Below are 27539 nucleotides of genomic sequence, written 5' to 3' on the forward strand. Positions count from 1 at the left end.
TCACCACTTGCTTTCGGTGAAGGAAAAACTTCGTGAGGAAACAAGTGTACAGACGTTGATTTGTGTGTGAAATGGAGAAGGCAATAAATAGCAAACCACTCCATTAATAATGCCAAGAAAGCTGTTACGTGTGTTTTATTCCATGTAATGACCACGACCCTCAGTCTCATGAGGAATACGACTATGAAGAGAGAATGAGAAGTTTTCATGATTGCTTTATATTTCTATTCAATCCAGATTTACCATAGTCTTGTATGTAGAGTGTTCGTGACGTAGCAAAATCTGGGTTCTTCTTCTTCTTTTCTTGTGTTATGGCTCCTATGGCTTTGCCAACGACAAGAATGAGAATAGCATCGGGTTTGCATTTCAATTATCGCCATCGAATCGATTCGAAGTAACATGCTGCGAACCAATCACATTGCAGTGTAGTTGTCATTGCGTCACAATAGCGCAATATGATTGGTTCGCTGTGTCTCCTTTAGAATCGATTCAATGGTGAGAAGTGAAATTCAATCCTGCACTAACCCCTCAGAGCGCGCGAGACCCTTTCTAAATGTATGGTTGACACTGAACTTTACCGTTTCCGCGTGTCATCGCCTCGATGGGGGTCGACCATGGAATTAGTAGGTGGAGTCGACAGAAATGACCTAACGATGAATTTTTGTCGACGCCCTTCTTCAGGTGAAGGTACACGTGCCATCGTGAGGAAACACTGCAAATTTGATACGACGTGACGTTCCACGGGTAAAGTTTCCTTAATTTACGTACATTTGTTTGTATGTTTTTTTGTTTTTTGTGTATACAAAAATATAGATGAATAAAGGACACATTTAGTAACATATGACTCCAGGCTGGATCTGTTCGTAGAAATCTGACAGGCGACGATCAGAATCATAAATGTCGTGCTCTGGGGCGGAGCCACCTTTTTAATACATATAAATTATACCCGAATATGGCGTTCGTCAAACGCACGTAATGTATTATCATAGTCATGATTATTGTTGTATGATAAAAATTTACAATAATTGTGGCTCTGTTTCGGAGCACACTCTCCAGCAGAGCCGCGAAGTAAATAAATAAATAAATATATTAGGACAAATCACACAGATTGTGCTAGCCCCAAAGTAAGTTCGAGACTTGTGTTATGGGATACTAACTCAACGATACTATATTTTATAAATAGATACATATATAAATAAACATCCAAGATCCGGGCCAATCAGAAAAAGATCATTTTCCATCATGACCCGACCGGGGATCGAACCCGGGACCTCTCGGTTCAGTGGCAAGCACTTTACCACTGCGCCACCGAGGTCGTCAATGTACTCAGGTAAAAATGTACTCAGGGAAGTTAAAAAACTTTTAGGGTTACATAAATAAAACTTCATATATCATATTCATGATTTTCCTTAGTGTTAGTTTTATTTGATCACTTAGAGTAACATACATGGATAAACGACCGTAATAGTATCGTAAATAGTCACGGAAAAGTTTAAAATACAATTATCAGTACTTTGAATTCAGACACTTTTTATAATATTAATATTATATTCTTAGCTATGCTACGGATAACATTACATTTAATGCATATCATTATAATAATCGTTCCACTAAATATATAACCAAAAATATATATTATTAGAATAAATTAAATGCATTTGTTGAACTGGGTAATAAACACTAAGTAAAATTATTTCGTTGATATATAAAGCGAAAGTTTATAGCCTAAGAAATAAAAAAAAATAATAATGGCAGTGAAAATAAGTTCAGCGCAGTTTGGCACATTTCACAATTTGATGCGTATTTCTGATGATTTACGTTCGAACTAAGCCAAAATCGAATTGAAAAAATGTTAATTAGAAAATGCATCCTATCTAGAGCCTTAATTATAATTAATCAAATTTATGGCACCAACCGACTCTTACGAGCAATATTTGCTAAGGCTTTTATCAGGCCGAGTCCCTTCTCACTCACTCTCATCACTAGTTACTAAAGTTAGACAGAGACGACAAAGCCACTGTTACCTATATAATAGTATACAAATGCTTTAATCTTACCGCCAATTTCCATTTCCGTTTAAATCTAAATTTTATCAAGTTATATTGTCTTAACTGTCCTTAATACTTAAAGTACATCGTTTCGATTCAATAAAATTTTAAAAGAACAAACAACGTTAGCGAATTTAGATAATATTTGTAAAAATAATTAAAATCTAACAAATTGACTCATAGTGTGGAACTTCGAAGGGACCAGTTTAATATAATATCTGGCATTATAATGTATGTATAATGTATGACTTAATGCTATATTAAATCGAATTCACATCCAAAGTCGAACAGCTAATATCTGAAAATGAAACATATTACATTAGTTCACAATATAATGTTAACATACATATGAGTATTAGTATATCATAGGTCGTTAATTTTCATCCGTATATAATGTATTAAAGTTTTTTTTTTCTTTCTGCAATCTTTTCAGCTCCGCTTGCAGTGAACCTGTTTGTGTCCGAGTCGAAATTTCATTTAATTAGGCCCACGAATTTAGCTTCTTTTTCTTCTTCATTGCATGTCGAAATCTACCAACGCTCTATTGCATACTATTAGTGATTTTTTCTGTCTTACTTTCGCATTTATTATATAACTAAGGAGCTATATATTCTTAGAAAATTAACACGTACCGACTCACACTAATCAGCTATGTATTAAAACGTAAATACGTACCGAATATCCATTAAAATTGATTTATATTTGGAACATCTAGGAATAATAATTGATTCAAATATGGAACAGGAATAAAACGCTGACATTGATTATGATATCGATGAAAGATGGGACGAGGACAGCGCATGCAACGAGTTTGTAGCTGGATTGGGGACGGGAAAGGGAATTGAAGAACCGAGGGGGGGAGTCGAACACTTCCACTTCTTCGAAGTAGGGATACACGTCGGGAAACATGGAACTGATGTCCGAGCAGCGTGAAAGTTAGTAGTTAGTTAGAGAAAATGTTAGTACAGGATTAACGATTTATTAGCGTGACGACTCAGCTAAATTTGTGAAGATCAATACGATACCACCGATACAGGATATTATCTGTGGCATCGTACTGAGCCTTATTATATTGAAAATTGGCTTTAATAGCTAATTTATTTTCAATGGACAATCTAAGAGTAGATTGCACCAGTCAGCTTTTGCGTTAACGTTAAATTGCGTAGAAAAACGCAAAGTTCGACATGCGATCTAAACGCCGCGTGCAGGTTAAAGTCAAAGACGACTGGTGCAATCCACCCTAAAGCTTTCATTTCAATGAACATAATTGTGTCGGGATCGTTAATGCTCTAGTCGTCTAGGCAACGTGTGACACCCCTAGTGTTGCGATCCGTCCATAAGCTGCGAGAAGAGCCGCTTCGTCGTATGCTTGCTCAGCATTATAAAAAGAATGTAAAAGCTAGCGACTCACTCTTTGCAAATCTGGGTGTTCCTGGCAGCCACGGCGACTTCGCCCAGACGCAGACCGCGGGCGCTGTTCATGAACTCCACCTGCTCAATGCAGCCTGAGAGTCCAGGGTAACGGTTCACGTTGAAGCTGTCCGGGATCCCACCTGCGAGTATCACGTTTTTCCTTAACTATTCCTTTATTCACATAAACCATCTTTATGTATAAAACAATATTATTTGTTATGGACTAGATTTACCCGATTTATAAACAAAATGTTCCTCTTTAACACACTTATCTATTTGTGAAAACAGGGGACTTGTTTTTATGATATGTAAATTAATATTTACAATGACTTACAACTAAGTAACAAGTATATAGAAATGAAAATATTAAACAGAGGGTCAATTAAAATTCTCCACAGATAAAACAAAAAGTTGTGACAACATTATAACGCGACGATGACAGAAATTAAAGACTTATAGAAGCCTATTAAAAGGGGCTTGATATATACAGAGGTATCTATTCTCCTTTTTACAATACTGAAAGTCTGTGTATTCCTTTCTCAACAGCACTTACCAACATAAATATTAGAGTTAGCGTTAAGAGTCTTCTGCAGGGAGTCAGTAGCAGCATTCCTGGACATCGAGTCTACGGATAGGTTGATTTCTCCCTCGGGAAGGATCTTCACAACAACCTATGGGGAGAAAATAAAGCTTTTTCAAAATATATTTCGTTTTTGGATCAAGTTTTTATTGCCAGTTTAGTGATGGTAATTATTTCAAGTTAAAAATCTGTTTTTTTTTTTGCTTTTAAGGAGGCTGGGCTTAAGTTTTAACAAAATTATATCAAAGTACGATTTTTTTTTGTCGATTTCTTTTGTATCATATCTTTTATTTGGATCTTATAAGCCAAGTTTGTGTAGTAAGCTGTTGAGGAGTATCGACCTAGATGCGCCATCGAGTCACGCGTATCATAACAAAGCATTATGATAAAAACTGATGCGATGTGGAAAATTTTGAAAAAAAAATACCAACATGTTGGCTTTAAAAATGTATTCGACTCTGGTAGGACAAGCAATTACATTGCAAGTTGGTGAAATTTTAAGAAAATTTGTATGATTTGATTTCAGACACGTGAAATTAAATAAATGCTTGTAATATAAGTACTTAAATACACTTACATTATGTCTTTCACCGTCAGCTACATAGACGTCATTGATGGTCAGAGAAGACGCACCACCGCCCATATCCCACTCCAAAATCACAACGCCTTTTTCCACTGTAATTAAATGGTTAAGTCTATTAAAAAAGGTTATTATCGATTTTTATGTTTTAGCGTTTTTTAAACAGACTTTTAAGCATTGATAACATATTTGAACCTTGATGTATTCATAATTCACTCACTCATTAACTCTTACGGCTGAGTTACTGACTCAACGCCAAATCAAACACTGAGAAATCGGTATGTATTTGCTTTCCCGCGAAAAAGTATCGTAATTTAAATGACGATTTTTAGCAGACACAGAGTATTTGTTTTGTAAGGCGATGTAACAGGTGAGTAAAGTGATGTTATGTAATTATGTAACCTTGTCGCTCGCCTCACATGCTCTCGGTTACATACGGGGCTGTGAGGCTGCGAAGCCCGAGAACATCGTAAAAAATTAACTTGCAATTTCGATAATCGCCTGTGGTTCTACGACCAGCTGCCTAACGTCAACTAATTTTGGAATTATTATTGTTGCCTATCAGCTGACAAGGCTATGCGTTTTTGATGTGCTTACATCGATCTTTCTTTCTTTTTCTCACTTTGCATCACCTTGTACTTCTCAGGTTGGAGCGCAACATAGTAGGTTTGCAAGTCAGGGCTGCCAACATGACACATACCTCTAATCAAGATGTAGTCTCCATAGCCAGCTGGCACCATAGCCTGTTGTTGGTACAGCAGAACGCCGTCCTCGTTGGTATGCATGGCAAGAGCAATGACCGCCGGGTCCATCTCCAGGTTGTCGTAGTCGATCAGGGACGCTGGCAGCTCAATGTAACCGTTACCGTTGAAAGCCACGCTTTGTAGCAGTTGCAGAGCTGTAGATTGGAGTTCGTCCATAAAAGTTATTCATCAATAGTATAACAGAATCGATAGAAGAACAAATCGAAGGTATGATAAAATGAAATACCTATATCGAGAGTAAGTTTGAGACCTGTGTTACTAACTAAAAGATACTACGAATGTACTTATAACTTCGTTATTGATAGATATTAAGGAAAAAGTGATTTTCCACTTTGATCAGATACTAAATAATCAATACTTTAGCGTCAGACGTTTTATAATGAAAATATTATTATTAATGGTGAAAGAAATTGATTCTCTCATTGTCTATTAACTTAATTATAAAGGAGACTCACGCATCTGGCAATTAGCGCCGGAGTATCCAAGAGGGCAGTCGCAGGAATACTTCATTCTGGCGTTGAAGTCACCCTTGCAAGTGCCTCCATTCCTGCATGGGGAGTCGGCGCAGGGGGAGCGGGGGATGCGGGCAATGTTCTCCGAGGGGCGGTTATCTGAGACTCGGTTCTCGCAGTAAGTTCCGGAGAAACCAAGCGGGCAGGAGCAGACAGAGGAATCAGGTTCACAGGCACCTCCGTTGCGGCATTGAGAGCACACGCTTTCAGACTATAACAGAGGAGTCTCATTAGGAACTTGTACCAACTATTTCACTGTTTAATCTTACCTTTGTTAACCCTTTTGTGGACGCACGACTACTATAGGAGTTGAACAAACTTCTTTTGTGTCTCGTCGAGCGTCCGCGAGTGTGTTCAAGGATTGATGTGTTACGTTATGTACTTCTTGTATTTGTTATTAGTAACGCTGGTGTCAGACCTTATTCAAGTCCCAATAAAAAGATATTTATACCTACCGCCATCTTATGGCAAATGCACACGATGTTTTCCTTCGCTTAACCTAATAAAAGCTCGTACCACAGTACGAGCTGTATTCGAATCTGGGACCTGAGTGGTAGACCAAACGGAAACTTAGTTTATACAAAGAAAAATCTCAATGAAACATGTACCATTAAAGGAAAACTTTACCCATACAAGATGCTGCCAGTGTTAGCAAACCATGTTTGATGTGGCTCACTATTACGGGACTTAGGCCATTTCTTTCTTCTGATTTCTTGGGCCTTAGAAGATGATGTCGTCTAAATATATAATGGGAAAGTTCAAAAACGTACCTCGGGAATGTCGCCCCGGTCATAAGTACTGCATTCCTTGATGTTGGCCGATTGGATCGAGGAGTTGATGATGTTTACAGGATCGTTGAACACAGAAAGCTGATGGAAATACGTTCAACATTTAAATAAAAAATAAAACAAATAAATCGGGCTATGGCCGGTCACGTATGCTGCATGCATCCGAACAGGCGGACGCCAAACTTTACCTGAATGAAAAATTTATACGTACACGATTAGAGTGTGCAAGCAAGACCAAGGATAGACATGCGGGAAGCTATCACTATCAGGGGTGGCATCAATGAACATGAATAAATTAATAATTTCCTTTATTGGATACTAAATCAATAGGTATACTTATATCTAATTTCGTAATAAAATATATAAGTATATATTTATATAATTAGATATAGATAGATTGAAAAATGACGATGGTGAATCAATCGGGAATCGAACCCGAAATCTGATATGCTAAAATATGTTGCCAATTAGTTCTAGATTAGTTTCCAATGAAGGCTAAAGTAATAAAGTTTCTAATTTTCAAGAATCTACATTCTAAATAATAAATTCAGAATTTACAAAATAACGGTTCCCTCGTCTGTGTCAATCTGGACACAACAACGGACATGCATTTCGATGCTAAATACCATTCGCCGAATACAACATGTAAGTACCTAAAATGTTCCTAACAAATCCGTAACATGCTTGTAAGCGACAGGTACGTCCACTCCCTTTCTGAAGTAATTGACTTTTCAATGGCAATCATATTATCCAACCTATCAAGAATTATATTTAAAATTGTACTTGTAATTTGTTCTCAAGATTCGCCTCGCTATACGGCGCATTCACACAGATCGATGTTAACTTACGTCCTTGATGCATCCGTTGAAACCATCACTAACGCCAACATTCTCATTCAGAATAATGGACTCATCCACACCTCCAACGAACAACGGGGTGTCCAGAGTCAAATCCTGGAAGAAATTATTCACATTTACATTGCCATCTCCTCCTGCCTTCTGTGGTGATTGTGTTGATAAAAAAGATAACATACATCCAAACTTTTGTATTAGTAATATTTTTAGGTGTTCTTCTTAGCGTGTCGACTCAATTTAATGTGGAGCACCAATACGGTACCGATACAGCATTAAGGTGTTATAGAAGTCCTTCAGTGTGCAATTGGTAGGGATTGCCAGGAAGGACAAAGAGTGCCGTAGTTTGGGAAGAGGCACCAATGTGCCAACACCAATTCCAATGAAGGTGGTGTTGGCAGACTAGACATTCTTGCGAAATTCAAGATTGTTGGCATTTCATGTTTAAATAAATTTAAATTGTAAGAATTCATTTTGCGAAACTAAATTCTGGGAGATTCCGTGACAACTTTATGGGGTTTCATCTTCCTGTTCCTATAGTATTTTCTTTGCATCGGCCGACTTGTCACCGGAACCAATTGATAATTTTATTATCTGTGATGTAAACTCACCGTGGTGTGTGAAGCTAGCCTGCCCTCGTAGGTATGGACTTGGTTGACCGTCAGTGAGATGACAGAGCCAACTCGCGCAATGCTGACATCCGTCCATTCATTAGCCTGCAGCAACTTGTTCGAGGAGATCACGACTGGGAAGCCTGTGTAAGGAATGGGAATTTAATTTATAATATTTTAAAGTTGATAAATATTTGATGATTCTAATATATCTAGTAGCCAAGTAGAGGGTACGTTTATTAGGCTCGAAGGCTTTTGAATTATTATTATTATCTCTTAGTGTTTTTTTTTCTTTTCTTAACAAGTGTTTTGTTAGAGTATACTAGTCTTTTACAGGCTTCTGATATGACTTTTACGATTACACACTTGACATTTCAAAGAAATCGACAACGCAAAAGTTGTAAGAAAAATGTGATTTACTTCGACGCACGTTAATGTTAAAACCAATGAAAAACAACGGAGCCCAACCAAATAACAACGCGAACACAACGTAGCAATGCAGCCTTACACTAATCGTACTCACCGTCTCCAAGATCATAAGTGAACTCAAGTTTTCCATTGCGAACGGTTAGAGAGGTGAAGCCGCCAGTTCCCTTAGCAGACTCGGCCCAGTACATGATGATACCATCAGCGACCGGCTGAGCTGCCTTCACGTTCATCCCGACCCTGAGTATGCGGGATGTGGTCGGGACCTTGATGGCGAGGTATGCGCTGCCCGTGAAAGCTGGGTACTCGATGAACTGTTTGACATCGCAACTAGAATTGGGAGTAAAAAGATATAGGTATATTGTATTTTGGTAATCGTGTTTTATATCTATTTATTTTATCAGAATTCGACCACAGTTATAACATTTTTTGTATACTTTGTACTTTGTATGCAATATCGTCGAAACGATTCTGAATCGGTTGAAGACATCTGCTTCAAAATTGAGTTGCAAGATTCCATCCATATGAATACATTGCGAATTAAATAAAAGCATGTAAACACAATAACGGCATTATATGAACCAACACTATTCAAATGAGTTTCTTTCGGAATTTCTTTCAGCAGTGGTCGTTTCAAAATGCCAGTATATTGCGAGTAATTCTTTTTACAAATACCATGATTTATGGCGTGAATAAGTGCCTGTGTAGGTCTAAGTTCTGAATAAAAGGACATGGAACAGGGAATTTTCAGGCTGATGAAGACTCACTTCTTGCCGGTGTAGGTGACGGGGCAAGCGCAGCTGTAGCCATCGGTGGTGTCGGTGCACCTGCCGGGGCCGCAGAGGCCGGGCCTGCAGGCGGAGCCAGTGCGGTTGCAGTTGAGGCCCGCGAATCCTGGGGTGCACAGGCACACGTAGCCGTGGTCGTTTCGGGCCTCCTGTACGACGAGTTTAAAGATAACATATAGGTAATTGGACTTGGGTTTGATAACTTTTTAAGTAACTCTCAAGATGCTTTATCTAATGTTGATCTCAAAGACATAACACTAGGGCAGTCGCTTAAGTTCTGTAAAGGTATAGGTAGATGTTATGTGAGTTACAAGTTAACCAGTACTCCAAATTTGTAATTAAAAATTTAAACTGAACAGACACAAGCAGAGTTCTTTTATAAGTATTCTATCATAATATTGCATAACGATTATAATACTTGTCCGGACCCCTATTCATCGTATGGGGGTCAGGAATCAGGACATGAGGATATTTGATCAAAGAACACAAAATCCACTTCACCTGGCAGACACCTTCGTTGAGGCACAAGTTGGGTGAGCAAGTGTCGCATTCGCCGACGTTCCTGGAGTCAGTGCTGTCCGGAATCAGGTTGACGTCCCGGTTGCTGAGCTCCAGCAAGCTAATGCAGCCCACGAAACTGTTGACACGAATCGTAGGTTCCAATATCGAAACTTAAAATGTTGCAATATATGCTAGATCATATACATTTCCAAAATATAAAATGAAAATAAAAGTTAAAAATAATTGTTTATGTTTACTTGTCTGGAAATAAGTACTTCGTTATTTTTATCAAATTTTATAATCGGTTTTAACAATATTTTACATACATTGCAGTACACAAAAAGCTTGCTTTCCCGTCTATGTATTTATTATAGTATATGAAATAAGCATCTTACCCATAGGTTACGTTCAGATTAGACGGCAGAATGACGTTATCCGGGACTGAACCAACATACATTGGATCAGAGAGATCCAACACTTCCCAAGGTGAGCGCAGCTCGTTCACAAATGGTCCGATCTCATCGACATACATGGACACTGAGAAAACGGAATATTCCGTTAATTTCTTCCTTAATTAGCACGCAAAACAGACGTCGTTTATAAATATACTAAGTACTATCAGCTTATCGGCTTAACCTAAATACAGCAACAAAACAAACTGTTTCAGGTAAAATAAAGACTAGACACTTTAATGAGATGTTAAAATTGTTTTGATTCTCCGCAATTTCTTCATAGATGACATAATATGCCAGATTAATACATCAAAAAATTTACTTGTAGGTAAATATGTTACCATAAAGGCTAGTTTAGACCAAGCAAGTAATGCTCATAATAATCTAACGTAAACCTGGTATATGCTGCCGAGCTATGGTCTATATGTTTGATATTACAATAACGTCAAACGTACTCAACTAATGTGCCTTGTGACTGAACGTTGTGCCTCTGATAGGTGTAATTCAGCTACACACTAGCTTAATCTATAAATTGATTGATCTGACACCTCTGCTCTGGAGCGGACACCATATGCCTCTTACAGCTTAAACGATTAGCTAATAGACTAACAGCTTAAACGACAGCCTTAAACGATAGCTACCTATTTACAAGTATTATTAAATAACATAAATTAATATTATAAAAGCATTTGTAACATGATTGCAGTCCACAAAAAATTGTGTATTGTTATTAATTGGGCTTTTTTTATTAGTCTATTGATGTGTCCCACTGTTGGGCAAAGGCCTCCCTTTCCGTTTCCCATAAATCTTATTGTCGAGGGCAACCTGTTGCCGCCTCCGCAAGAACTCATCAATATCGTCCCGACATCTATTTCGCGATCTGTGGGCGTTTATAATTGGGCTTATAGAAAACATTTGTTTTTTACTCCATACGAAAATGTATGAGTACGTACATAAATTACGTCTCAAGTGTTGTTAGTCGATAGGCTGCTAAATAAAGAAAGCTCAGAGAAGAAATAAATATATTATAAGTTTTAAATTCGATCCTTCGTAGATAATTTGCGAATGTATTCAACAATGGCAACTAAAATACAAAGTTTCACTTGTTATAATATTCGGACGTAAAATAATGACCGCTCGGACACAACCAAGTTTTACTTGAAACGTAGAAAACTAAAATACCGAAGTTTGTTAAAATACATAGAAGAAGATATATATAAGATTCTACATAGAAGAAGACATAGATTCGAGAATTCAACACAAATTTTGTAATTATCATCACCAATTGGGTGATGATATTATGGGATTATTACAGGATTATTTCTGCCAGTAATTATTAGTGTAGAGTAGCATTGTGCCCGTGGATTCATCGCGTGAATTTCTAACGGAGCAATTATGATTCCGGTATGAAACCTGATCACTGGTACCCTTCTGGTACTTCAAACTACATGTTATGCAGGATTTTAAGAAGATTGGTTGTGTAGATAAAGCTTGAAGAGGTTACAAACAAACTTACTTCCGTATTTATAATGCTAGTTGGGTGTATTGATCGGATGGATTTGGATAATTGGTATCAAGACTGACAAAAAGTCACAATAACTATATATTACGTCAATCAGAATAGGTACATTATAAATGATATTGATTTGAGATGAACTAATTGCCAGATAAAGCTACCAAAGTAATTTACCAGTTAGCCCCATACAACAAAGAACTCGAACTACGAGATACATCGGTATGTAACAAATATGCTATCAGCTTTATTAGCAAGCGCTAAAAAACAAGCTATAAGAAGTATATGTTCTCTGAAAAGAAGAAATAATAATCTACCCACCTTTGCTGTTCACCCTGCCCAGTCGAATCGTGTGCCACGAGTTGAGTTGCAACGGGCGGTCACCTTCCACCACCAGAGGCGTCGAGGATCCAGTCTCCAGGGTGAACACCGGGATTCCATTCACTAGTTGCAGCGCAAGATAGTCGCCTGAGTCATCAGGCCGTTGGTTGTTGTACAGAATGGTGCCGTCAGCTGTATAAAGTGGATCAGTTGAATTTTCCAACGCAATTATTTGCCACATTACGCGCGATTAATAACTACATAACTATAACACACTCGTACATTAATGATTACATACTTACTCGGTCCTATTACAGCGATTAACCTCTTATGAAATGTGTTAGAAGTCTGGGATTATGCTGATTGTCTTCAACTTAAAGGACTAGTAATTAATGCTATATATACTAGACAATGGACAGACGTAGATTAATCTAAGAATAATTATCTGTGATACAGTTTTGTCACAACAGATCAACAGGTTATGAAGAACATTCCAGCAAACCTACCAGTTAAAGCTTTGAAGGCGACTACGACATCAAACTGCCTGTATGCGTCCTTGATAGTAGGGATAGCGAGCCAGCTGTTCCCATCGAAGCGTGGGATAACGCCGGTGACCTTCAGGGTGGATCGTGCTTCGATTGCAGCACGTTGGCTGCTGATACGGCAGACGTACGTGCCTGCGTCGGCTTCGGTGATGTTGATCAGGGTCAGGATTGGCTGAAAAGTACTCACTGATCAAAATTTCGTTCAAGAATTCAAATTTTAAATTCTTTATTTTAGGACGATATACTTACATTACTTAATGACGTCCAAAATCTACCTAAAACTACGTTTATTTCTGAAGAAGAAGCAGTGGTAGTATAGAGGTAGTGATAGGTGATCGTAATGTCCCAGGTGCGAATCCTACTCATGTCACATGAGATTGTAGACCAATCGAATCATGTGCGAGTTTTAAAATCCAGTCTGAGAATACGGGTAAACAGCAATACCAGTCATCGTAGTCGCTCTCAAACAAGGAGACCAATAAAACCAGAAAACCTTAGATTTGTAATAGGATAAAAATCTAGACAACAAAAAACAAACAAATCTAAATAATAGAATATTTTTGGACGGGGTTTTATGGATATTTTATCACACTGGACATTTTAGCCTGAACGAAAAAGAAATGGAATAGCTTTCTGACCTCATTCTGTCGTACATATGATGGTAGCGAAGAAGAGTATTCCTTCCTCCACTCGATGTAGACCGGCTGCTCCAGGTTGTGTCGGCAGGGCATGTCGATGGTCTGCCCTACGTGAGCCAGGTGCACGTCTTGGCTACCAGTCGGGTAGTAGGTGCCCGGTTGGCCTGTGGAATTAAATAAATTGCTTAAACGGCTTGAATCAGTATATATATATATATATATATATATATATATATATATATATATATACTATTCCGTTACTGAGTGAGTGAGTGAGTGAGTGACTGACTGACAAACAACGTACAGCCGAAATTACTAGGCGTAGGAAGCTAAAATTTGGCATGTAGGTTCCCTGGGAAGTGTAGGTGAGCACTAAGAGAGGATTTTTGGAAATGTCACCCCTAACGGGGTGAAGGTTCTACACAGTTGAAGTTTGGGAATACACATGCTTATCTTTAGTTTCTCTAACATCGGGCTTTGTTGTGTCACAGCGCCGAATGCAACCTGAAACATGCGGAGATAAAACAAAGTCGTATGTAGTCCCCTCCCGTAGAATAGGACCACTACACTGGATGTAATATTGAACAATGCCTGACAATAATACCTGCGAGGTTTTTGTGGTGCGGTTTTATAATAATAATACCTAACAAGAATAAAAGTGGAATAGGTACATACTAGGAATGACAGTGAGATCGAAGTCCTCAAAGCTAGAAAGGCCGTAGCGGTCGCGACCTGAACACCTGTACACTCCAGCGTCTGACTCCTCAACTCCACCGATGATTAATACTATGCCTTCGTTGTATTCCTGAAATTGAATTTTTTGTTAGTAACATGTACAGTTGTTTACTGTGGAATTCTTGTAAAACTAGCTTTTATACAAAATTTCTCTATTGCGGGAACAGTTATGTTGCTAGACAAAATGGAGACTGATACATACCTGTAGTGAGACTCTGGACATCCTTCTCCAGAGTCTAACTACAGGTATGCATGATTTTAAAAATATTCTATCATCTAAGCGTTTACCCGACTGCCTTCGCAGCTGTTAAGCATCGGAGCATAGATAATATTATTCATCTCTACGCACGGTCTTCTGTATCCCTATATGCAAATTCACTGCAAACTCGCTGCTACCGCGTCATAGAGGTTCATGCATGGTAACTTGATGCGCTGTTAACTGTACTCTAGTTGTTTGTAGCTTTGGTAAATATCATTTCATTTAGAATATGACGTGAAAAAATGCTAATTTCTGAATAAATGATTGATGATTATGAATTGATTTTGATTTCGACTCAGATCATTGGTATGCACACGCCTATGAAAGGCGTATCAAGCCGGCACTTCTTGTCTTTAGCCAGGGCCACGCTAGAACTACAAACTCAGACATTTTTCCCTATGTAATTTTTCAAATTATAATAAGACTATATTTAGAACGCTGCCGCTGTATTGTGAGAGGCATGGGAATCAGCAGTTAGTAATAGAACAAATGAAAATCTGGTAAACTGACCCTGGTTTCCACAAACTCCCTGGTGCCGTACTTCTCCCAGGAGGCGCTGGTGTCACGTGACGCCTTCCTGCAGGTCACCTCAACGTTCTCCCCTACTCGGTACTGTCTCCTGGGCTGGTCGATGGTCACCAACGCTGACGTCATCGGGGGCCCTGTTCGGTTATATCATTTTAATTTATCATTATAAAAACGACGACAAGGCACTTGATATACCTTAAATGAATAGCTTTTTTCTAGAAGATAAAATATTATAGATTTGGTTTTGGATTGAATGAAACAATTTTTAATAATTGTTTTTTTTTTATATATATAAATTAATATCCCGATTTCTGACTACATGTTAAGTAGGAAAATTGACTCCCTTGAATTTAAATAAGTTTATTTTTTAATAATCCTACATAAAATTAAAAAAAGATTTATAACCATTCATTTAATTGGTCCATGCAAAACAATATATGAAACTACTTAGATCACTCGTGGACCGATCGGACTGCGATCCTGTTCTTGTTCAATTTGTCTTTATTTTCTCGCAAAGGAATCTCGGAAGGGGCGCAAGGCTCAACAAAAATATTTGTTGATCACCAAATAATTTGTATAAAAGTAAAATTTTACAAAATCAGAGCATTGCCCCTTTTGAGAGGGGACATAACAAAAAAAAAAAGACAAAAAAAGACTAACTACCTACTTATTGTCTAACAAACTCATGGTACTTAGAACCACAATAAGCCACTAAATACATAGAAAGTACAAATCATGCGCATATTAACTAATTCTACTGTAAATTTAATTTTGTATACAAAAAATATTAAAAATTAAGTAAAAATATTATCTACTATTAACATCAATTGGTGCGCTACCGTTATGTGCTCAAATACTACTTGTAACTAATATCTCACAAAGATATACTTTAATAATATATAATTATAATATATTTTTTTGTAAACTGGACAAGATACGAAAATTGTTTCCAATTACGCAATTGTTAATGTTTTAATAATTATTAAATAATATATTAATTGAAAATATAAATGTAGTCATTTTGCTTTTTTTTTTGGGTTTAGCTTTATTATAGCTCAATTTAAAGGGGAAGTTCATTTCCTTCCGATGATGTTAGGAGGTCCGATTAGTATGGGACATTTCGTCACCCAAAAAAATTCGCTTTGTTGTCAATAAAAATCTTTAAAAAACACTGATTATTTTGAAATAATTCTTTCGCTAATTATTAATATTCTATAATTCTGTGTATTCAGTGTAGTTCACTGAAGTGACTCGAGTTATATCGGGTTTTCAAATTCTTACATAAGTATTCTCAATCAGAAAAATAATTGGAATTATTCTGTCTTATTTTTGGCGTAAGGCTTAAAATGCCTCTTATAAAGTATCAATCATAATTTTGTTCAGTAGCCTATTATATTGTATCCATTTGTTAATAGTCGTTCAAGTATAGCTACGAGCGAGATCTCCTAGTGATAATATATATTTTATAAATAGTATTTATAGTAGTTTAATAGTATTTTATAGTAGTAAACCAGTGACGCCCGCTCTGGATCATTTCTGGTGCAAAGAATAGCCACAGGATTACAGCGCGGTAACGCGGCTAGTGTTTTAGACACCTTTGCACCGGAGACGCTAAGGAGCGGGTTATAATGTTATCATTGGCTAGATTTCAAATTGTATTTGTTGTATGTTTCATTTTGCATGTTTGTCAATTTTATTATTATGAATAAATGATTGTGAAATAGTATTTTCAAGCCGTATATCTTTGTAAGATAAGCGTACACACACATATATTAGTATCTAGTATATAAAATCTACGTAATACTTTAATTATTGGTTAATACAAAGAGAATTAGTTTGGTAAGCTAAATACATCACTACTACTACTACTTATAATATAAATGTCATGAAAATGTTAAAAGGTTAAAACAAATTCTGTAAATGGCTATACTTAAAAAAAAAACTATAGAAAATTAGATAAATGAATATAAAATTACGACATCGATCTGTTTTGTTTTATTCCGTTTACACACTATCGCCAAAACTTTTACAGTCGACACGAATGATGAATGAATATTGTGAAGTTCGTATAATATATTTAATGCAATAAAAATCAGTAATGTTTGCCGTATCCGCCGAAGTTCGGCCAACTGTTTCGCGATCATGGATAGCCAGCATTACAATTGGAAAGTTTAGGTATGTTACAGCGAATCGTCACACTTTGTAGCAAGATTTCGTTCCAAAAATAACTTGTGTTTTATTTCAATATGTTAGATTACAATACATAACGTATTCTCTCCATCAAAAATCGATTTTATCTGAAATTTTTGTTAGACAATTTTAAATATTTTAACAGAGAAGACAAATGGAAAGACAATTAATTGGAGAGCTTTTGCCCAAAGTTGGGACGTGTTATAGTTATTAAAAAAACATTATGATAATTTTGTATCAAAAGTTTATGAAGTGTGTGAATTAAAAAAATAAATACTGTGAAAATTTGTAGCGTTTTAATTATTATTTTAATTAATTATTTAATTATATATTTAAATATTAAGGTGTAATTAAGGTTGTTTGGTAAAGAAAAAAAATTTTTTTTTGACTTGTATATGAATACTACTAATGAATTTATAAATGCGAAAATTTGAGAGAATGTATGTGTGTATGTATGTGTAGATTTTTGTTACTATCCTCAACCGATTTTTATGAAATTTGATACACGGATAGAATTATAACCTGGATAACACATAGGGTACTTTTTATCTCGAACACTCGAAATTCCCACGGAAACGAAGCTCCGGGGCGCAGCTAGTTATATATAAGTTTTCTAGGTTTTTACTTTCTGGTTAAAGTTAAGCATTTTTTACACATGTGCATAGTACAGGCGTTAAGGCTGTGTTAGATTGGTGATACTATAGGGAATACCTATTTTTATAAAGTATGAAAATATAAAACTAAGTTTCAAAAGTGATGAATCTAATTATGGTATTTTGCAAAGCATAATTTTGTTTGCTTAAGAGATCAAAAACGGATTAGGTATTTTTTCAATTACAGAATGACTTCAAATCTAATTCGAATCTTTCAATCACATCATTAATTTGAAACATGTTTATCACGGTTTGGTTGGATTTAAAGTTATTTTAAAATATAAAAATCTTATTTTTCACTTGTTTAGTACGTAGATGTGGAACGCAAATTAAATTTGGATTAGATAATAAAAATCGTGTGTTGTCCAATGTTGTGTAGTGTTATATCCAATGACAGAATTGTATAATGGTTGTGAAATGGAGATTAAAATTGTGATGGAAAACGAGCAATACTCATGACAGTGCCATTGAGCCACGGGGTACTGAATATACTTATAAATAAATAATACAGTATTGTATTTATTGTTATAATATTTTAACACTCATCTCCTTGTATAAGAAAGTGACAAGAAAGATAAGTATTTACTTGGACAAATATTTAGCTATTTTCCGACAAGCTATAACAATAGGTTTTGTAAATTAAAAAAAATATTGAATGACTTATACTTTCGGTGGATTTGCAGACTTACATTAGGCTCAATGACACAACGAGAATGGTTAACATGCCCAGGGTTAGTTCCTACGGAGTCTCGAAGCAGACCATCACCGAACCAAGCTCCAACTAGAGTTCACTGACCCGACACGTGAAGAATGATGTGCCTAGTAGTTTGTCGACCGTACGCGTCCTTAATAATGCAGTCGTATCGTCCACTGTCGTTAAGTTTAGCTGTTCTAATGTACAGAGATCCATCCAGCCTTATTTTCAAACGGCGTGGCACCGGTTTTCCGTCTTTTTTCCATTCCGTCGTCGTATGCCGCTGTTTCGACGAACAGTTCAGATGCACACTGCTGTTGACTAGTGCAAACTGCTCAATGTTCTTCGATTTCTTCGGCGTTCGAGTATCGTCTATGAAACATCATGCAATATGATCCTCAAGCCATGAAAAAGTAAAGCTTTGGTTACGTGTTTTATAACATTCAGCCTAGGTGAACGATTTACAGGTGCTTGTGTGACCTGTACAGTGACAAGCTGTTTTTATTTGGTGTTTGCTACGTGCCTGACGTGACTGTTACCTCGGGAGGTTGATCTAGGACATACCTGTGACGATGACCTTGGCTGTGCCATTGGCTTCAGCGACAGGGTTCCGTGCGGTGCAGACGTAGTCCCCAGCATCGTCGACTTCGATTTGGTGGAAGATCAGGCGGGAGTTTTGTACCTCGATGCGGCTGTAATGAAATAGTTCAAATTCGAAAACTGCTTGACATTGAAAATTAATGCTCTGCGCAGATTTGCCTGTCTGAACTGACCTCAGGGACAGAACATTTAAATCGGTTGGTATGTGAGCTCAACGACCGCTGCCTCTCCCGCCTTTACCCTAAACTCAACACTACAAGCACTGTTTGGTGGCTAAGATACTAATGGCACCCAGACTTTTTTTTACCAGGATCGATCAAGATCAAGAGAATTTTACCTTTACACTGAAACTTTCCTAACCTGGATTGTTTGCTCAGCAGCCACGTGACGTTCTCAATTTGATCTCCGTCAACTATACAGTCCACGTTGGTGGATTGTCCAGGATGTACGGTCTGGGTCGGGGGCTGGATGGTGATTCGCGGGGGGGAGAGAACTTCCACTCGGTATGTGATAGCGTTAACCGGGTCTCGGGTGCGTGGGTCGGAGAGGATACACTCATAGTCGCCAGAGTCGGCCTTCGAGGTCTGTAACAAGAACATTGTTGGTATTATTACGTACTAACTGAACTTCTAACAGCAAAAGTTTGGATGTGAGCATGTGGAGAAATTTGGTATACAAAAATATAATCCAGAATAATTGTTGTGAGCTTAAATATATTTGGGTACGTGTGTGTAATGTATTAGTAATTACATGTAACTCTCGACGAGTCGAAGGCCTAGTGTATTCCTGCCTCCCATTGATACGCAAAAAGGATATCAAGCCATTAATAATATTAATAGACGACCACGGTGGCGCAGTGGTAAGATTCTTGCCACTGAACCGAGAGGTCCCGGGTTCGATCCCCGGTCGGGTCATGATGGAAAATGATCTTTTTCTGATTGGCCCGGGTCTTGGATGTTTATCTATATATGTATTTATTATAAAATATAGTATCGTTGAGTTAGTATCCCATAAGACAAGTCTCGAACTTACTTTGGGGCTAGCTCAATCTGTGTGATTTGTCCTAATATATATATATATATATCTTTATTTCTTCTATGTGTGAGACTGGTGTCTGTACTAGAAAAACCTGTATGACAGATTACCAGCTGATTATCTCCAACACTGAACCAGGTGTACAATGCAAGTTAAACTCTAATATGATAAAATCACCATGATAAAAATATTGCGCCACTATTTAATTTTTAATTTAATAAGAAATAATAAAATAAATTTAAATGGAGAAGAACACACGTCCGTACACACCGGAGGTCCAGGGGGGAGAGGGGCCATTTCCTATAGGAAAGTACTTACACCAGTGAAGATCAATTGATCTCCATATTGTTGAGCGCTGCTCTGTAACGGTTGTCTGTCGGCCCGGGACCATCTGGCTTCATATCCTTCTGCGTCGCATCTGGAAGTAATTTCGTAGATTAATACACTTCTTGTCAGTATTGCTCGCCTCGGCTGATGCTGATAGTGTCTCCATCTGTTTACATTCATATTCTGGCTGAGGGTCGTGCAGTGAACGAATACACACAACATCTTCATGTATCATTCAGTATTCATGAAGAAATTTTCCTTCATCTTTTCAATCGCGGGAAGATGTTACCAACTACGTCTAGAATGAAGGTTTCCTCACGATGTTTTCCTTCAATGAAAGCCAGTGGTGGTCGATAGGAAGTACTATACATACGATTATTATATCAAATACCTATACAAACTCACGTGGAATTAGGATTTGAACTTGGGACTGTTACTTGGGACTTATCAGACTACATGCACCTAATAATAAAGCGTATTTATATGGGGGACCTGGTGACCAAAGATACAGGTTTCGGATTAATTCGGTGTCTCCAGTGCTACACATAAATTCTTAAGATTTAAGTAGATTTAAGTTCCTAATAAATATTATATGTAACTTGTGGAGTGAAATAAACTTTTTTAGTATTTTTTTATGTTGGATGTTTATCTATATATTTATTTGTTATAAAATATAGCATCGTTAATATCCCATAACACAAGTCTCGAACTTACTTTGGGGCTAGCTCAATGTGTGATTTTTCCTAATATATTTATTTATTATTTATTCCTATATAAAGTACCTTAAGATATTCTCATGACCCTCGATCAGGACGATTTGGTTGGACCCTGGTTGTTGATCGAGTCCATTGTTGTTGCCAGGGTTGTATGGCTTATAGTCGGGATACCCAGGATCGTAGTCAGGTTGATCTGCAAAAATGGAAACAGCATTCAGATATTGGAACGTTAAAATTAAATATTGTGGCCGTCAAAATCAAAAGGGAACTTAAGGCGGCTGGCACTTAGGTCTTTATTCCCGTTGTTCGAATACAAAACAACGGCAATAATGGCCTAAGTGCCGGGCGCCGTAAGGTCCCTTTTGATATGGACGACCACATAATATAATTGCCTTAAAACGAATGAGAATGTGAAGTGAATAATAAGCGCCTATGAAGGTCTAATTTCTGAATAACGAATTTGATTTTGAGACAAAATATAGGGATTAAAATCTTCAGTTCCGCGCGTCACGTGATAAAAGAATAGCAGCTTAAATAATATTTATTTTACATAAAGTAAATTATGAGGGCAAAGTCGCGGTTAAAAGAAAGTCATTATAAACAGATTATGTTATTCACGTCACGCATGCTTTTAATGAGTTTAATTGAGGTTCGATTCCCGTTCGTTTCCAGAACTTTTTAATTTTATTATTATTTTCAAACTATACATTAAAATACGCGGTTAATATAAAATAGTTCGGGTTCACCTCGCTCGACGGACATAAGTTCGAATACTTATTGTATTATTATTTTTTAAATACTACGATCCCATTCTATGCCGTAATATTGCATTACCATAACACCAGGAACATGCAAAATTTAATTTTAATGTAAACGGAAAGCATATAACAGAATACGCAAATTGAAATTTGAAATAGGCAATTATTGTGAAAAAAGGAGATAGCAAAAAAAAAACACGGCATGCTCTACTAATAATTACTACAAATATTACAGATATTTAACTACCCAATGTAAAGTATATTTGAACTACTAGATATTTGAAAAAGTAAACTACCTACGTTATAATAGAGAAGGGAGAAAAATTTACGATGAAGTGAAGTTCTAGTTACTACAAAATAAAGCCACGATACAAAACAATGATATGATTAGACACTAGAAAGTAATACGTCGAACATAGTTCTTTTCGCTAAGACATTACTCAATCGTGAAGTCACATTTAAGTGTAATTTATTATGGAGCGTTTGGACTTGTGCAAACACGTGTGATTCCATTTTTGTCATGTCCGAATAGTCACCAAAGAAAATATTGTAACCCTAAAAGTAAAAGTAACTATATGACTATATGATAAAGTATATATCATTGTAAAAAGTTTGTTTGAAATAACGTTGCAAATTGGCTAGAACGAAAAGGGTACAATGTTCATAAGATACAAAAATGTTTTCTAATTGTGTAATTTAATTGTCTTATGTAATTGTAATTGTATCAAGTGAAAATTAATTTTAAAGATTTGACGACTGGCCGCCGTCCCGATGTCAGGCCACTTTCGCAATGCTTTTGTTGCCTATTAACTGTAAAGGTATTTTATTCCTTAGCTAGTTATAACCCACGTGTTATTATGGAGTGGTTCTATGGCGCCTTAATTTTGCCTTAAAAAAATAGATAATTTTAAGCATAGATCAAGACTCCTACACCGAATGTATAGACATTCGGTAAGAATTATTATGGTGCACACGTCAACATCACGTTATAAAAGACCTACCATTGTATTACCATTGTATTACTGATTTGTATCGTGGCTGACTAAACTAATAGAAAGAAAGAAATGCTACCGACCAGTACGGGTGGGGTCAAAGCCCAGATCACCTCTGTTCAGGTCGATGATGAAGGGTTCGTCTAGGGTTCCTGCGAGAGAGGATGCAACGCAGCGGTAAGCGCCCGCGTCGCGCTCTGACGCCGACTTGATTCGGAGAACAGCTAAACCGGGGGAAGGTGGCACGATTTCGTTGCCGTTTTCGTCTGAAAATAAAGGTATTTTTTAATTAAAAAATAACAATATAAACATAACAATGTTATCTACATTTGGATGGTACTTCGGTCTCATCCTTCTCTCATACTGCAATCGTTTGGAAATTTCATGTATGTATGTTATTAGGTAGGTACTGAAAGTTATATTATTTGTTAGACAATTTTTTATATTATTCAGATTTCTATGTTCAAAGCATATTATTATAAGTAGTTCTATATTATAAACAACTATATCTCTAATCTGAAATCGCCGTGGTGCGTCTACTTAAACATAACCATCATCTGAACTAAACTCAAATATTTTAAGGGAAGATTTTAACATCTGAATTTAGTAATATTCATCGTCGTACAAGAAATAGTAATTTATTTTGCAATACTGGTAATGCCGTTATGATTGCGGTCTTTCGGATATCTTCGTGGGAAAAGGTCTTACTCACATTTGATGGAGACCATCGGTAGAGGAACTCCCGTGGCACGGCACTGGAAGTTGATGGCGTCTCCCAACTGCGCCAAGATTTGGTTGCTCGGAGTCATATTGATGACTGGGTATGACTGCACCCTGACTATAGCCGTGGCGTTAGCTTTCCCGGCCAAGTTGGATGCGGTGCAAGTGTATGCACCTTCATCGTTGACGTCGATGTTTTCAAATCTGTAATAAATAAATAAAAATAAATAAATAAATATATCACACAGATTGAACTTCGAGACTCGTGTTATGAGATACTAACTCAATGATACTATATTTTATAACAAATACATATATAAACTTCCAAGACCTGTGCCAATCGGATAAAGATCATTTTCCATCATAACCCGACCGGGGATTTAACCCGAGACCTCTCGGTTCAGAGGCAAGCATTTTACCATTGCGCAACCGAGGTCGTCAATGGAACATTTAAAAATAGTTTTGATGGTATTGAAAAAAATATGAATACGTCAGACTCTGTCTGGTTTCATAAATGCGCGTATGCATTCGCCTTACTTGTATTATCGAGACGACATTATACAATTTCTATACAATACAAACAATAGACTCTTCCATCGCTTATCACACGTGAGTGCCTCGTATTTTCACTAACAACAATGTCTTTAACATTTTCTCTATCTACTGGGTTAATGCTTACTTCAAGATATTGTCGGGCAGTATCTGCGCGTTTCGGGTCATGGGCCTGCTGCTCTCCCACGTGACGTCAGGCTCCGGGATGCCTCCGAGCACGCGGCAATGCAGCTCGTACGAGTCGCCGATGGTTACTGGCTGAGGGTCTTCTGGGTAGATACGGACTTGTGGCGCTTCCCGTCCTGCGGTACAACATAGGCACTTAATAGGGTAGTTGTTATCCGTGACAAATTACATACACTTTCCCATGTCTCCATAAAAATACTAGTGTCATCACAAATCATGAAATGAAAAAGCATTTAAATTAAAATCTTATATAAATAAAATTGATCAATTAACTTTTGATTGTCGTGTTACTAATAAGATCACTCACTTTCAATTTCAATATAGACGTAGATGTTGGCTCTTGCCTCTCCATTGATGAGACCTTCACACTGATAGTAGTCCTGGTCATCATTCTGGGCGTTGATGATAAATAAGGAGTTGCCTCGCTGACTAGTGCCAGGACCAAATTGACCGACACTCTGAAAGAAAATAATGTATATTTCACAAAAGCCATTGACTAAGATGTAAACGATTATGTGAATTTGATACACAATGAGGCATAACGCGATCGAACTGGCGGGCCGCACTTACTTAATAGTGTAAAGTTCATACATGAAAATTCTTGAAAGTTGTAGCATACACAATTGAGTAAAGAAACCAATATCCTCATTGTCTAGAGAGAAATAACAAGAAGCATATAACAATGTCTACAAAAAAATGAATACATTAAATTAAGTTAATGAATTAGTCTTACCCTAGTCCACTTGATGGTAGGTAGAGGGTATCCTGAAGGGATACATTCTACAGATCCACTTCCTCCAGTAGGTATTCTCAGGCTGCTTACGGATAGCGTGATATTTGGCTCATCTTCCGGGGAACTGACAAAGGGGATGACAGTCAGGCTGATTGCTATAGGGTTGACGCGGCCGTAAATTGTTTGACAGACGTATACTCCTTGGTTCTCTGGCTGAGCATTCTCGACGTATAAGACACCATTCTCGGATCGCACATTGTATTGAAGATCTGAGCCGTCTTGCCTGGGAAATGAAAAAATCTCGCATAAAGTTAGCGGAATTTCATAATTTAAATTATAAATACATCAACCATAAATATTTTATTTACTGACACAATAGCAACAAAATAATAAAAAATCTATATGACACAAAGGAACAAAATAAAATTATGGAAATGTACCTATGCAATTTTAATGGGCCAGTGATAATCTTACCCAATCAGGGCTAACACACGTGAATTCATCGTTAGGAGCATAGTATAGTAAAATGTTAATTTCTATACAAAATTTGATTACTTTTTGTGTCAACCACACGGCACCAAATTAGCGAGTGAAAAAATGGTAGACCCTAAAACTTATTTGCAAAGAAGTAGCTTCAGAATATCTGATACTTACCTAACCCATTGCAAGGTTCCAGCTGGGATGCCAGGGGTTCCCGTGCAAGTTACACTTGTGTTGTTTCCTTCATTGATGATTGGAGAGGTGTTGGACACTGTGAGTCTGTCACGTTGAGGACTGTGAGGTCTGGGCCGGACCGAGATGAGAGCAATCCTGTCTGATGAGCCTTCTGAGTTGCTGGCGATGCATCTGGTGGTAGATAAGTTTATATTTTAGACTTAGAAGGTAAAGGATTCATTAGGATAAACCACAAAACTACCTTTGCTTACTCACTGAATATATTGATAATCGACTGAATCGATTGACTAACATTACGTCTGTGTGGTGTGAAGGCTCAGCATGAACGTGGATCGATCAAGTTTTGCTTTTATTGTGGATATTTCTGTCGATAAATATTTAGGCACCAAATATCATAAAACTAACCTATAATCTCCAGAATCATCTTCAACAGCTTCCTGGATGATCAGAGTACCACCATAGACTGCAGCGGAGGTGGGTAGTGGTTTGCGAGAGTCAGCCCTACGCCACGAGATGGTCGGCTCAGGGTTGCCACTAGCACGACAGATAAGTTCGATTCTGTCACCTTCGTTGTATTCATTGACGGCTGGTTCGATCGAAACTTCGGGTTGCCGTCGGAGGTTGTCTAGAGAATTAAGTTGATGTGAGATGTAGCTGGAGTCGTCACTTAGGACATTATGTACGTAATTTATTTTGTGTAAGTGCATTAATTACATTTTATACAATAACCATTTATATCACTACATAGTCGCAAAACAGCTGTGTCATCTAGAAATAATCTATATAATTACAATTGTAATAATTTACCTTTTGCATAATATACTGAATCCGGATAATCTATTCCAAAAACGTAAGCATGAGAGTGAAAGACAAAAAGAAAACATGTAAATTTCCCAATATATACGAAGTTCATTTGAAAATACAAAGTATTTCCAAAGGAATATACAGGTAATCATATACTAAGAAATGATGAGCAAAGTATTACTTACCTCCAACAGTAAGGGTAGCAACAGCCTGGTTACTTGTGTGTCCGTCAGTGGTCTCACAGATGTAGTTTCCAGTGTCAGTCTTTTGCAGCTGCATTATGATCAGAGTTCCTGAGTTCTCATCGACAATAGCCCTGTTCCGAGGAAGATATCCTCCAGCCTTGGACCACCTCACTGGAAGGTAGCCAGTGGCCATTCGGCTCCGTGCTTGACACGTGAAGGTAACAGAACCACCGATCTCTTTAATTACAATTGGTTGACTGATTGTGACTATTATCGTTGGTAATATCGGAGGTGGGATCGTCGTAACCTTTTCTTGATTTACCGATTCTGCAATAATCGAATATGATATGTTAAACAAATGTAATGAGTTATTAGATTAGGTTTTACTGACACCGAACATAAAGTTAACTGGCATAACATCACAACGTATGCTGATTTTAGAATGTAATTGGATAATATGAATAAAATCGATATAATGTACACAGAGTTTTGATACTGACTACAAAAGGAACATCAAGCGAAACACTCCTCAAATAGTAAACATTTAAACGATTGAAAACATAATTCACAATTTATGATTTAGTTTGATGTTATCCTTTTGAAATTGATGCAATGACAACAGAAAGATCACACGAAGCACAATATTTATGATATTTTCTGTACAAATAGAAATATTTTTACAGGAAGCGTTTTCGTATAGAATATATCATACATAGAATGCAGCCGACTTCAAAACGATGCCCTGATGTTTTTTTACAGACAACGAAGGAAAGAAACATAATGATCAATCCGGAAACATCACCACCAACAATCATAGCATTACAGTACGATGATGAAATGCTCAAAGCAAGAGTCTTATCTCGCAG

General features: G+C 37.2%; 1 protein-coding gene across 14 annotated transcripts in view; it reads right to left on the reverse strand.

Moving 5' to 3' along the window:
- Positions 1-1391: 1391 nt before the first annotated feature.
- The window catches only part of trol (terribly reduced optic lobes), a 232428-nt gene continuing 206280 nt past the window's right edge, over positions 1392-27539 (reverse strand). For 11 of the 14 annotated variants that reach the window (XM_053768915.1, XM_053768916.2, XM_053768919.2 and 8 more), the window contains 31 exons: positions 26674-27000; positions 26090-26309; positions 25664-25855; positions 25010-25292; positions 24584-24734; positions 24218-24392; positions 23531-23742; positions 22902-23084; positions 21135-21261; positions 20344-20443; positions 19351-19574; positions 18955-19082; positions 18493-18762; positions 14836-14987; positions 14007-14136; positions 13332-13495; positions 12655-12865; positions 12149-12340; positions 10258-10399; positions 9863-9998; positions 9341-9510; positions 8671-8903; positions 8148-8290; positions 7534-7638; positions 6668-6766; positions 5841-6108; positions 5322-5519; positions 4619-4716; positions 4015-4132; positions 3460-3601; positions 1392-2346 (listed from right to left, as the gene is read on the reverse strand). In XM_053768915.1, the coding sequence (XP_053624890.1) occupies positions 2340-2346; positions 3460-3601; positions 4015-4132; positions 4619-4716; positions 5322-5519; positions 5841-6108; positions 6668-6766; positions 7534-7638; positions 8148-8290; positions 8671-8903; positions 9341-9510; positions 9863-9998; positions 10258-10399; positions 12149-12340; positions 12655-12865; positions 13332-13495; positions 14007-14136; positions 14836-14987; positions 18493-18762; positions 18955-19082; positions 19351-19574; positions 20344-20443; positions 21135-21261; positions 22902-23084; positions 23531-23742; positions 24218-24392; positions 24584-24734; positions 25010-25292; positions 25664-25855; positions 26090-26309; positions 26674-27000 (5300 nt within the window). In that variant the 3' untranslated portion in view covers positions 1392-2339. The remainder of the gene's footprint in view (positions 2347-3459; positions 3602-4014; positions 4133-4618; positions 4717-5321; positions 5520-5840; positions 6109-6667; positions 6767-7533; positions 7639-8147; positions 8291-8670; positions 8904-9340; positions 9511-9862; positions 9999-10257; positions 10400-12148; positions 12341-12654; positions 12866-13331; positions 13496-14006; positions 14137-14835; positions 14988-18492; positions 18763-18954; positions 19083-19350; positions 19575-20343; positions 20444-21134; positions 21262-22901; positions 23085-23530; positions 23743-24217; positions 24393-24583; positions 24735-25009; positions 25293-25663; positions 25856-26089; positions 26310-26673; positions 27001-27539) is intronic. The other 3 variants (XM_053768923.1, XM_053768920.1, XM_053768912.1) reach the window with 2 other exon arrangements.

This window comes from Plodia interpunctella, chromosome Z, assembly GCF_027563975.2.
Source record: "Plodia interpunctella isolate USDA-ARS_2022_Savannah chromosome Z, ilPloInte3.2, whole genome shotgun sequence".
Classification (NCBI taxonomy): Eukaryota; Metazoa; Arthropoda; class Insecta; order Lepidoptera; family Pyralidae; genus Plodia; species Plodia interpunctella.